The sequence below is a fragment of the Bombus pyrosoma genome, linkage group LG13 (genome assembly GCF_014825855.1).
Source record: "Bombus pyrosoma isolate SC7728 linkage group LG13, ASM1482585v1, whole genome shotgun sequence".
NCBI classification, from domain to species: Eukaryota; Metazoa; Arthropoda; class Insecta; order Hymenoptera; family Apidae; genus Bombus; species Bombus pyrosoma.
The window spans coordinates 7876122-7889272 of record NC_057782.1 but is presented as its reverse complement, the minus strand read 5'-3'; the positions used below and the strand labels follow the sequence as shown (position 1 = coordinate 7889272).

Below are 13151 nucleotides of genomic sequence, written 5' to 3'. Positions count from 1 at the left end.
TATCCTGTCGTGGAAATTCTACCTGTAACAAAGCGTTCTTTGCTCGTAGAACTTGCTCTAGGATCATGCTAAAATATTCCAACTGCTTCTGGCTATATCCGTAATCCTCATTGGACGTCTCTCTGGGCAACGCGGCAATGATATCTCGCCATCTCACAATGAGCTCATTCTCCATAACGTCTAGAGGTCTTGGTACATCACGTGTCATGGAGAAGGAACGATAATGAAGAGTTTCCAAGTAAGATTCTAACAATCGACGATCAGAGACGTAAGAGTCCTCGTGATACGCCATTCCTCCTTCAAAATACAAAGACATAAATTCTATGGGCTATGGACTATGAATTATATTGAATTCAAGTCGCGCGTGTCCGTGCTAGTAAATTTTCAAGCGTCTTAATTAAATCACACTACGATTAAATGATACACATCGTTGGACGTAACAGGCGTGACGCGAATAAACGGGCAGCCGGTGAGTAAAGCGCGATGAAAAACGGCGGTTCGATCGAAGAGTATCATCGAACAGCTTATGAATGCATACAAATTGTCGATACATTCAACATTCTCAATAATGGTACACGTCGTTATCATCGCTAATTAAGAATTTCCATGGAAACCAGACGAGCCCGCGCGTGTCGCCGAGATATTGATTGTTATATGAAAAATAGCAGCGAAAAGAAATCGGAGATTGGATAGAGCGAGCTCGACGAAAACAACACCCGTTCCATTCTTCTAACACACTTTTTTTTTTTTTTTGCTCAAACTGAACTACCTCTCGCGCATTGTAGCATCACGTTGCAGCGCGGATGAAAGTAACACCTCAGGCTCTGGCATTTCAGAGCAGCGACTAACTCGTCCAACGCTAATAGAACATGACACGAAAGGGTATCGGGCGCCCAGCTCGTCAACGGATCCGGTCCTGTTCTTTCTAGAGCCCATCGGTGCACAGTTCTCAGAATGTGTCTGGAAACTACTCGTAAGCGATCTGGAGGCGAGGGGCCGTTTTTCCGTCCTGCCTAAAAAAATTTCACTCGTATTTAAATTGCAAACTTTTATGCATTTATGGAGAATTTAAAAATGTGAAAATGTGCGCAATGTACGCATGATATGCAAAAAAGTATGTAAGATATGCGTAGCATACAAGCATCGGATGTTTTGTAGCGTTTTTTACAGCCGATATATTCTATTATGATCTATATACATGTACATATTACTATTAAAAATATTCGCAGCCTACCCATATTTATCTACGAATAATCATTGTTAAAATAAGAATGACGATCAATAAAGTGCAACGAAACTAGTCCGCAAGTAAAGGAAGGAAAGGAAGGAAACTTTAAAAATCGATTCAACTTTTCTCATTACGTATTCATCGATACGCCGCCGATTACTGCAGTTTCGAGAGGACAGATAAATTATTTTTGAATCCATAAATTGTTAACAATAACATTTTCATTAAATAGCCTAAGAACGCAATGGCGTGGTTTGAGAGAATAGGTGGATCTCAGACTTCAACGCCGGAGTAGAATCTCTATCGTGAAAAGAAGAAGGTAAGGAAAAAAGAAACTGGTTCGTGTCAGAGGAGGGATGGCTCGTATTTCAGAAATAGGCCAAAGAATTGAAGATCGCGTGAATGCAAGCTCGTTTGTGTGCGGATACGATGCACCAGCTAGATGCACGTTGAATTATAGCAGAGACGTCGTGTGAAATCAGTCGTTGTTCCCCTGCGACAAGTGCAAAGGTATGATATGCACCTAATATTCCCATAGATGAAAACGTCAAAAGGAACAGACCAAGCTCGCCTTGGAATATCTCTAAGACGATTGTCACCAGCGACGTCCAAAAAAGACAAATGATATATCCAACTGAGTTATTCAAATGTAAAATCCATCGAGACAAAGTGTATCTGTCGAAAATGCAACTGGGAATCAGATTTAAAATATTGTATGCAACATCTTGTAAAACGGAAAATAAAGTAGGGATATTTGAGTCATCTCATCTACAACGTTTTAAAATTCTATACCTTGAACTTTGCATAGAATAATCAAACTTGTATATTATAAGAAATCATTGGTCTATACCATGTATTTTTATATCTAATACGAAAAAAATATAAAAAATTGGAGAATAATCCTGTCGTAGAATCAACGAAACGATAACTTGCAAAGTATTGATTGATTGAAGGATTGATTACCTTTGGTTTTATCGGTAAATGCAAAATACGGCCTTCGCGCAGCTCATATAAAATTTCCAAAAGGACGGATTCAGTGAGGGCTGGTACACTGTCGGCGGCATAGTGTTGACTCATAATTTTCTCGGCTGCCGGAACACGTACTCTCCAGAGAGTTGCTCGGTTCTCGCAACGTGCACCGGAATACGGACCAACAACTACCGCGTACATGCCCTGGAACAGCAGCGACAAACAGATGACGCGAAACAAACGAATCTGTCCATTTGGGCAAGAATATGGAGATTGCCTAGCCAAAATCAAATCTTCCACTCTCTCTCTCTCTCTCTCTCACACACACACACACATGCATACACATACATACATACATATACTATCGAAAATTCCGAAGCGAGACATTACAGATACGTATACTTGGAAAAAACTCATTTGCCTTTGCTTTTCCATTAACGCATCAATCGTATAAAGTGGCACCAGCAAACGAGTTAATTCGTTTAAATGGTTACCGACTCTGTTACGTTCGCGGAATCAAAAGGGACTCGCGTGGTGAAACGATATACCAGTCTCTCGTTCATTAATTTAATTTACCAGTGAATCGGTTGAATCGCTAATAACTTCAACCAACCAAGGATTTACCTTGCGGACCTCATGCAAATCGATGTTTCAAGCAATTCTCGTTTATACGAAACAAGCGTTACATCGTCGCGTCGGTTGTGCAGCACTATGTTGCGCGAGCTATGCAGCACTCAACATGCGTCACGGTACACGGTAAACCGATAGATCGTTAGAGCGTAGCCAGGAATAATAAAAGATCGCGTCGGCACCGTTTGTTGTGGAATGCAATACTTATCTCGAGATAGTAGCTCCGATGAAAAGTGTGAAACAGAATTTGACGAGAGCACTCGAGACTTTTTGCGAGAAGGCATCAAATGCTGCATATCGGAAACAAGTGCACTTAAAGCACCTCGTTCAAGAAAACCTGCGTTTCTATTACCTTATTTTCCACCGATGAAGAACGCATATGTTTTGGTTTTTAAAGCCTCGTCGATGATTCCCGCGTTATTTAATAATCGTTTATCTACGAACGATATAATGAGGATAATCAATGCTCTAATTACATGACGCGTGCGTAATAATAGTTAATAAACTTCTCGTAACTTGATGAACAGGTTACGATCGATCAATACGGCGTAAAAATAGAATCAAAAAGCACGAAAATTGATATCGTAGCACTTATTTTTTTTATATACACGTACACTTTGCGCCACAGTGTAATGAAGAAGAGCATCGCAATGATAGAGAGGTATCCGTTGAGGATAGTCCGCTAAAGTGGGCCACGACGACACTCCGATACCGATTAGTAGCCTGACTTCAACTTCGCGAGATTTAAATTTATCCAATCCGATTCTAAGCAGTATCCCTCCGGAATCTTCGATCAAGGCCACTCGATGATTCCTTGGCTCTGGTAATGGTCCGTCCGAGACAGCTAGAAACAATTACACGGTCCTGTTATCTAGGGAACACTATTAAAAATTACATCGTTAGCTACGGTTATTGTTTCACACGAGACTCGGCACGACTTGATTTATAAGATGCTCCTTAATACGGTTATACGGAAACTGGGCATACTTGCTGGGTGCTCGTTATTCTAAATCCCTTACAGTCGTTATTAAGCAACTTTGCTCGAGCGCCTTGTCCTGATTTATTGAACGCTCGGTATATCGAATTACCAAGTTACTTCGTACATCAGTTATTTAGTACAAACAGAGGCTAACAGGGACAGAGAATTAAGAATGAAAAGAATGATTAAAAGAAAGCGAAAACGAGAACGAATCGTTGAGAATGGGTTTGGGGACACGCGCAATGCCAAGATAATATTACATTGATAAGGAGCACGAAATGCACGAAATGCACGAAATGGAGAATTGGATGAATAATAACGAAGCGATGAATACTTTATTCTTGTTTATGGTCCCTCGACGAGTGACTCTTGTCGACTGCGTTGCATAGAAAGAATTTATCGCGCATTTCTATTGTTCTTAAATTAACAAAAGCATTTAAATATAATTTAAAACATTACCTGACCCGTAAAATATTCGACAGTGGTCCGGTTGCTTCAATATCTTGTCGAGGATTTCAGCATCGACCACTTGACCAGGTGAAACACAAATTCTGTCATTTGTTTGATCTCCAACGTCTGAAACAGCGACTCCACATTTGTCCCTGTTTAATTTGTTTAATTACTCTGCGAACCATTCCGCAAACTAAAGAATTCGGCAGATACGAAATACCTTGTTTAATAGCCGTGGCCAATAAATTTGCTAATTTGGCTTTTACAAGATCTCTCCTCAACCTTCCTGCGACATCCACGTACTCCCGCCAGACTTCCGCCCCAACGCCAAGCATCTTCAGCCGAATAAAGCCTGGTAGAGAGGCATCCTCCTCGACACACACCGTCGAGCATCCCTGCTCGGGACTTACACTCGAAATCGACAATGCATCTATCCGCAGCAGATATTCAAACCTACCTTGCTAAAAAGGAAAAAAAAGATATAATTCGAAAGTATTGGTACTTCTTCTTCCTATGGGGTTTACCAGCTTCTCAACTTGACGTTATGATTACAATTCCAAAAATTCCGATCTCCTCGTCCTTTTACCTTTATTCGTCGAGGTTCGTTTAATGAAACGAGAAACATAGATGAGAATCTTCGATCGAGATTACCAGCGCTTCGCATCAATCGTTGAACCAATCTTTCCACGATAGCTTCGATCGCAAAAGCATTAGAGGAATCTGTAACAAATCCATTCGATTCGACACTCGACTGGTAAAACTCTGGCAGCTCACAATTTCCTCTTGAATTCAATATTTTTATTGTTCTCAACGCCTCCACAGACGGAGTCTCTCCATTGTTCGCCGAATCAAAGAGTAAGATTTATTGAGAAACTGGTTAAGCATTCACCATTCTGAGCCTCGTCGACCAGTTTGCGAAAATACGTGTTCAGGTTGCACAGCTGACCCTTGGTGAAAGTAAGCTTCGTAGTCATTAATCGAATGCTGCCCTTCTTGCACGACGATCCACTAGGTACGCAGCCCATCCTGTTCCGAAAAGAAGACAACTTATAATAAACAGACATTTATCATAAATTTGATACATCGATCTACAAAACTATAGAACAACCAATACTTTTCAACTTAAAGGAGGAAAGGAGGGAAACTCGAAATATTTTTTTCGAAGTAAAATGTAATTCGTTTTCTGAATCTATCAGCATCACAATGAAAAGCAGGAAGTTAAACAAAAAACGATGCAATAAATTATTACAAAAGATCGATATTTCGAGAAAAGGGTTTCAAAAAAATTGACAAACACAGACTTATCGCGTTCATTTCCTCCATTATCTCCTGCGTCTAAAACTGTACCGAAATAATTTATGTAGGATATTCCACAAAGAGGCACACTCTACTTTTTCCACAGATTATATGCACATGCGTATTTCTGTCAGCTTGTTGCATAATTTCACGTTTATTCATCGTGATAGCAACCCTTTTCTCCCCGTTGAATCTTGTTCGACTTCCTTCTAATCGTCTCGGATGACTCGTCTTAAGTAACATCAATTTAAACGTAAATATATTCTAAGGATTTCGCAATAATGTAAGGAATATTTCATCACACACGAAGACAAAAAGATTCGCTTCATTTTACTTTCAGTACGTACCTTCGAAAGGACGATGAAGTCACGGGCATAGATTCACGGCAAACACTGAACGAACACTATATCACGGAGCAAAGCCACCGAGTGACGTTTCCATTCCATCCGGAAAGATATTGACACTCTGCGATCGTGACCATGTAAATGCACCGAATGCCAATTATTATTCAGCAGATCGGCTAACAATACCATCACAGTGTTCGGCCACCGGAATTACTTCCGATCCTGATTGTGTGTGCTTGACTTCCGCTCCGATGAACGTGTATCCGTTGCTTCCTATACATTATGTTACCATTACAATGTTTCCTAACTACGCGTACAGAATCTTCGAGTTCACTCTATGAGCAATAAAAAATAGATCTAAAATTGTCAAATCACAGATCTGTAAATCATTATATATTGAAATCACACCTACATAAATCATTTTTTCTCAAATATCTTTACATTTTCGCTATTTTACTATTATAGATACACAAACTATAAAACTAATTTGTTGCTATGACTTCATAACAAATGGATCGAGAACTTAATCGGAATCGTGAAAGAATATAAATAGATAGTCATCTTACGTGGCTGATTGACCTTATCTGTTCTGTCACATGGTACAATACTGTACATACATGTATAATTTAAATTAACACCTAATAAAAAAGAATAGAATTTCTAATAATATATTTTTATAATAATAATTACTACGAATATATTCTTAAAGCAATTAAATCATTTGTCTATGTGCCTGGCTTAAAAATTTTGCTCGCCACTGTATAGTTCTTTAGATTCAATTGTGAATACATAAGCGTAACAACGACTCTGGTCTCATTTATAAAGTTTCGGTATGCAGTTTGTATATTTTCGATATAATAATTGTATAATAATTGTATAATCTGAAAATCATAAATATAGATTGTAATTTCAAAATTGCAGAATATTAATTTTTGTGTTTCAAATACATTCTCCAATCGTAGTCAATAATTATACTCGATGCTGAATCGATAACGTTGGAAGCGATGCCAAATGGTAATGGTTTATTAAAATAATATCCTAGCTTAATTATGTTTCTGAAAATTAACAAAAATTTCCAGTTATCCCCAACTAGTATTTCACGTGCCCATATTAGCATAGTTGTGCACCAATATTTATTTTAAAATCATATTGGAATAACTATATAGTAGCGACATCTTACAATCATATGGAACTATATACACGTATTGTTAATTTCAAGACACACACTATTTCTCAAGGGTTGAGGTCCTCACGATCGCAAAATGGCACGCGGATAGTAGGAATTATTAAGAAATATAATAAAAAATATTCACGGCGAACGATCGCACTGAATAACGATGGCGTCGGCTTACATTAAAGATGAACAAGGTGATAAATTTCGTTTCGTTCAATCATTTGATTTATTTTAGCTGTTGCATTATTTATAACCTGCAACATGTAAACAACCATTATTTCACAAAATTTAAGTCAAGCTCTGATACTCATCTTTTTTTTAAATCATTAATAAATATTAAAAATATTTACAGTAAGATATGTGCGGTGTTTTGAATGAAATTCAATGATGTTAATGTAACAAAAATATTTAGAAGATAGATTCATGTTAATTCATAAAATTCATTTTTTATTACAAATTTTTCATAGGTGGAACATTCATTCCGGCCAGTCAACGTCCTGATGGTACATGGCGTAAGCCACGTCGTGTAAAAGATGGCTACATACCACAAGAAGAAGTTCCATTGTATGTAATAATTTATAAAACAATACTATACCATTCTATACAGATAATATTATTATTATCACCATTTTTTTCCAGATATGAAAGCAAAGGCAAACAGATAAAGAATAAACCTATGTATCCAATAGGTGCAAGTCCAGAATTCATAGCAGAGCATAAAGCTAAACAGGAAGCATTACTAGCAGCAAAATCTAAAACTATTCCTGGTGCTCCAGTTAAAACAGAAGTCAAAAAGAAAAAGAAAAAAAATAAAAATAAAACAACTGAACGTATAACAGAAGAACTGGCCAAAACTACACTCTCAGAACCAGATCAGAAAAAAGAATCATTATCACAGAACAGTAAACCACAAATTAACATAAAGATAGTATCCAATAACCAGACTTCAACACCTAAATCAAATGTTTCAACTCAATCTCAAACTTCTATATCAGATCCACAGAAAAGGTTGAAAAACCTCAGAAAAAAGGTCAGAGAAATTGAAACATTGGAAGAAAAGATAAAAAATGGATTGTTAAAAAATCCGGAAAAAGAAATACTTGACAAGTTGGCAAGAAAAGCTGAAATTTCGAAAGAAATAAAACGATTAGAAGCAAGTCAATAAAAAGAGGGAGTTAAAAAAGATATATTTACATACTCATGAAATATCACTTTATAGTTGTACCTAAGCAGATGTGTGTTTTTCAAATTTTTAAAAATTTTAATATGATCTTATGTAATGTCACAATTTCATCCTCTTTATACAGTAAGCTAATAGCAATATGAAGATGTACATTTATATACAGAAGATAAAAATTAAATACTAATGAGAATTTAGTATGCTATAATATCACTATGTGAAAGACCAATCAGATTTAATAAAAATTGTTTTTGCATATTACATGTTGTTATTTATATCATCAGAAATAAATATTATGTCTATAATAATGAAATTCATTTACGTTTCTTAAATTCCTGACTAATTTGATGAAACTTGAAATACTAGGGATTTTATATGCTGGACACACTGACTAGCTTTATTTTCTCAGCAGCTGCTGAAATTCCTACAGTGCGATATTCTGCATTTGCAGTTTACTGTATACAATCGTGTCTTTTGTACTTAATTTATTATGTGAAAAATGGAAAAACTCGTATAAGCGTTTTACTACCTTTTGTCCTTGATATATTCTCATAGATGAAAGCTTGTAATTTCTATTCGGTACAATACCATATCCAATTAAAATGATATTTAGTGAAATTGAAATGATAAAACGATTGAGACGCAGATTAAAGCGAACGGTTGACGGTTGACTATCGATGGATAAATAACTAACAAGATCGAATTAATTAAAATTCGATGCCTCTCGGCAATAAACCTGAATGTGTCAAGTGTGGGACTCGAGAGACCCCACTTTGGCATTCAACCGAAGCCGGTAATCTTTGCAACGATTGTCTTGAAGAAGAAAGAAATTCAGAAGCGAGTTCAAACGTAAGAAACGAAGATGAGGATAAGGGAGGTCTGTTAAAACCTACCAGGAGAAGTACAAGGATTACAAGATATTGCAATTCTAAATCAGTTCCACATAAGATTATACCCAAAGGGAAAGGAAGAAGAAATTTGTTCAAAAAAACTGTACGTTTCTTGATTTTCTAATTATTGCAAGTATTCCAAAACGAAATATTATATATTATTTTGTTCTTATTTTTAGCCAGTTAAAGCGCCAACAGCTACAGCAACTCCTGTTACAAGCAGTTATGTATTTTATAAAGGCACTTATTTTCAAGTAGGTGATATAGTTTCTATGCAGGATATTGACGGAGGAATTTATTATGCTCAAATTCGTGGTTTACTCACAGATCAATATTGTGAAAAAAGTGCTGCTGTCACTTGGCTCTTGCCTACCACTGCAAGGTAAATTATTAAAACCTATGGTAATTCATTTATTGTTCATAAGCTATCAAAGTAGTAAAATTATGTATTTCATGTTTAGTCCACCACCTGATGAAGGATTTAGTCCTGAGACATATATTATAGGACCAGAAGAAGATCTCCCACGCAAATTGGAATGTATGGAATTTGTAATGCATGCTCCATCAGATTATTATAAATTAAAAAATACACCATATCCCCCACCACCTACAGAACACGGTACTGGATATATCTGGACTACACTCAGAAATGAAATTGCTACATGTAAAAAATGAACTTTTTAATTCAGTTGTTTAGTTGTTTTTATGTTAATATTTTGGTTTCTTATGTACATTATGAATCTGGTATAGAAAAATAAAACAAAATAATTGAAGTATATTTATAACTGTTTAAATTTTTAAAAATAAAATTTATCGTGAATATATATTATTGCAATATTTATTACACCTTTGTTTGATACAACAATATAACATTATCATTTAATACTATCTTTGAAAATAATAGAATGGAAGTGTTCAGTAATGAGTTAACATTAAATATACTACTTTAGGTATAATAGTGAAAATGCAATTTCATAATATTACACTAGGTATGATAATACAATCTCTATAAAATATAGTATCAGTATTTTTAAATTTATAAATTTTTACCTTCTTTCATGTATTGAATTTAATACTTCCAACACTCCAGAGATCCTTATGTTTAGATACAGATACAATTTTTCAAATTTCATTGTACAAATCCTCTTCTTTGGGAATCTTCATTTTTTAACTCTGATACTGTTGAGATGAAATATATGAAGAATTTGTGGACAGTATTGGTGCATTCTCATTCACTTGAAGAGAGGGGAAAAAAACCCTTGTAGTATCACTTGCATTTGGGATTGTGGTTGAAATCAGTCAGCTTGGAGCCAACGAAGTAACGGCTGGTCAGAATTTGAGATCTTTTATAGCTTGTGGTAAATCAGGCAACTTCATATCCTTTATCTGTTGTGGTATGTTCATATTCTTGACAGCAGAAACAGCACGCGCCGGCGCTGCTGTGATTCCTGCCTGCACATACCATATGGATGGAAAAAATGGAAAATGGAAAAAATAAAGGATTTTTGAACATAGATTAATTAATAGAAGTAAATACAAATAAGTAGCTACGCAATACACATTTTATTCTTAGAGCATAGCGACGTATACATTTGCAGTAAGGCACTATTTCCGAGCAAACATTTACAAACGACTTAGCACCATCATGCGTGTTATGAGTATTTATTTTGTAAAGCTACGGAAGATTTATGTTTTGAAACTCTTGGTGAAAAAAAAAAAGATCACAGATAGTTTACACAAAGGAATGAATGTGTACAAAATGATCTGATTTTTACTGCCGATTTACTTAGGGAGGGGGCCCCAGAAGGACAAACGGACGAGGTGAGCAAGATCGTCCTGATTTGTAAGTTCCCTAAAATTCATGTTAGCTCAATCAGTTCTACCACCATATGAAACTGCACTACAAAACATTCCGACGCATGCACAGCTAACGAATAAACTGCAATAGGCTGTTAACTTCTTCAAGCCCAGAAGACTTTTATAAGAAATTGAATGCCTTTTTCTTTATCACTTTGTCTTACTACTTAAAAATTTTAAGAGAATAAAATTTTATTGGGCCCAAAAAATTAAGGGATGTTTGCATAAATTAGTTATTATAACTATGACTTAATAATTTAAACTTTATCACAGTGTACTGCTATATTATATATAAAATTTGTTATCTTTAATATTTATGAAATATATAAGTAAAGCTTAAACATACAACACATATATTGATGTTTCTTAAATGCCAATTATAAAAATATTACTTACCTCCTGTTTTTCCAATTTATTTTGATCTTCAATTCTTGTAAGTATTTCAGTCATATTGGTTTCTAAAACCATTCCACCCATCACTAATTCATTGAGAATATAATGAACTTTGTCTACATGAAAGATAAGGTCGAGTTCACATACATTTTCAAAACATTTATCCAATGTTTCAACAAAAACTTGTATCAAATCTAAGATTCCCAATTCTGATTCTGAACTATCAACACAGAATACAAAATATAATGTAGCATAATGCCGATAAATCAACTTATAATCGGATCCACCAATTAAACTTCCACCTTCTAGAAAATTACAAACATTATCATCTCTCTTCGAAACTAATTGAAATGTTTCTTTTATTATCTGTTGTTGCATATCCTCATTCTGAAAAAAAATACACAGTCTATTGAATTCTGCAGTAGAATATAATAACAAATTATAATTGTTGTTACACTTACGAAGTATTGATAAAATTTAGAAAGTCTAGGCTTCCCATGATTGTTAAATACTAAAATAGCTTTAATCATGATTCACGATCAATTAAAAAAATAAGGTCTAATTTTATTATTGAAAAAAAAACAGATGTGTCTTTCATTCGTATAGAGGTTAGTTTCGAACGTCAGAAATGTACTTTAAAAAAAATAATTTTTTTCCAACATTGCGTTATTAAGGAAATTCATACTAATAAACATTTAATTTAAGAAAATAAATATTTAAGAAAATTTAAGCAACTAAATATTTCATTTTGCAGCTGTCACTGTATTTATGCATTATTTATAAACATTAATTTAAAAAATAACTTAGAAATTATAGTAATTATATGCAATGAAATAAAGTCACAATAAAGAGAAATTTTTCTACGTAAATATTTCTCATTCCATGAGAACACTATACTATTACCACAAACAAAGTATAGATTAGATATACTATTCCCTTACCATTCTAGTATCATTCCCAACATTATCGATTCAACATATTTCAAATGTACTGTAATATTATTTGAATTGATAATACTATTTCTAAAGTCCTTCATTTATTTGACTTTACTGATTTTCAAAATAAAAAAGAATGTATTCTCCGAGTACATTCGAAACAACCCAAGGACTGCATAAAAAGATAATCGCGGTCACAGCCAATTAGCTCGTATTATTTGTTATACAATTCATAATTGTACCATATATATAATGATGCAATTAATAATTGTATATCAAATAATGATTGCCCAGGTCTCACCGCGTGGAGGTTGCTGCGGATGGAGACCCTCCCTATCCACGACCCATTCACCCTTCTTTTACGCAAAAAAATGTAATATTAAATTGAAAACACTAATTTATAAGCAAATGCTTCTTTTAATGTACGTTTGCAAAAGTGTTTTCCTATCTCGTAACTTTAATTTACTAAATTCACGTATAAAATAAAAAATTCTCAAAATAAGTCGCGAAGAGTGTCTCAACACTTAATATTAATTAATTTTCAATGATTTTAACCATCAGAAATACAGTCAAAAATAAATGTATAATAAACAAATCATTTACAATAATGAAACCAATTATAGTGAAATAAAGTAATAATAGAACCTAAATTCTGCCTCAAAGACCGATAATATGAGCTATCGATGATTGTAACTTGTCACGTACACAGTCAATGATGAAAATAAAAGAAAATTTCTTAATTTTACTGAGATTATAATTAATAAATGATTAAATACGGACATACTATTTAAATGAAGCGGATAGAAGTGTAGAAATACTGATGAAG

The 13151-nt window shown here is 34.6% G+C and overlaps 4 protein-coding genes across 18 annotated transcripts in view; 2 read left to right on the top strand and 2 right to left on the bottom strand.

The window, feature by feature from the left end:
* The window catches only part of LOC122574211, a 31155-nt gene extending 24183 nt beyond the window's left edge, over positions 1-6972 (bottom strand). For 14 of the 15 annotated variants that reach the window (XM_043741511.1, XM_043741519.1, XM_043741512.1 and 11 more), the window contains exons 1-9: positions 5900-6972; positions 5146-5282; positions 4843-4976; positions 4477-4717; positions 4266-4382; positions 3442-3671; positions 2192-2401; positions 770-1013; positions 23-297 (exon numbers count right to left, since the gene is read on the bottom strand). In XM_043741511.1, the coding sequence (XP_043597446.1) occupies positions 23-297; positions 770-1013; positions 2192-2401; positions 3442-3671; positions 4266-4382; positions 4477-4717; positions 4843-4976; positions 5146-5282; positions 5900-5928 (1617 nt within the window). In that variant the 5' untranslated portion in view covers positions 5929-6972. The remainder of the gene's footprint in view (positions 1-22; positions 298-769; positions 1014-2191; positions 2402-3441; positions 3672-4265; positions 4383-4476; positions 4718-4842; positions 4977-5145; positions 5283-5899) is intronic. The other variant, XM_043741525.1, reaches the window with a different exon arrangement.
* A 137-nt stretch (positions 6973-7109) lies between these two features.
* On the top strand, positions 7110-8508 carry LOC122574224 (partner of Y14 and mago). The gene is made up of 3 exons (XM_043741556.1): positions 7110-7264; positions 7538-7634; positions 7710-8508. Exons 1-3 carry the CDS (start codon positions 7234-7236, stop codon positions 8233-8235), a joined length of 654 nt encoding a protein of 217 aa, XP_043597491.1. The 5' UTR covers positions 7110-7233; the 3' UTR covers positions 8236-8508.
* A 138-nt stretch (positions 8509-8646) lies between these two features.
* On the top strand, positions 8647-9918 carry LOC122574223 (GATA zinc finger domain-containing protein 1). Its single transcript, XM_043741555.1, has 3 exons — positions 8647-9243; positions 9320-9522; positions 9602-9918. Exons 1-3 carry the CDS (start codon positions 8968-8970, stop codon positions 9813-9815), a joined length of 693 nt encoding a protein of 230 aa, XP_043597490.1. The 5' UTR covers positions 8647-8967; the 3' UTR covers positions 9816-9918.
* Positions 9919-9960: 42 nt separating this feature from the next.
* LOC122574225 (AP-3 complex subunit sigma-2) lies at positions 9961-12224 on the bottom strand. Its single transcript, XM_043741557.1, has 3 exons — positions 11852-12224; positions 11394-11777; positions 9961-10592 (listed from the first exon to the last, which is right to left on the bottom strand). Exons 1-3 carry the CDS (start codon positions 11918-11920, stop codon positions 10470-10472), a joined length of 576 nt encoding a protein of 191 aa, XP_043597492.1. The 5' UTR covers positions 11921-12224; the 3' UTR covers positions 9961-10469.
* Positions 12225-13151: the final 927 nt, after the last annotated feature.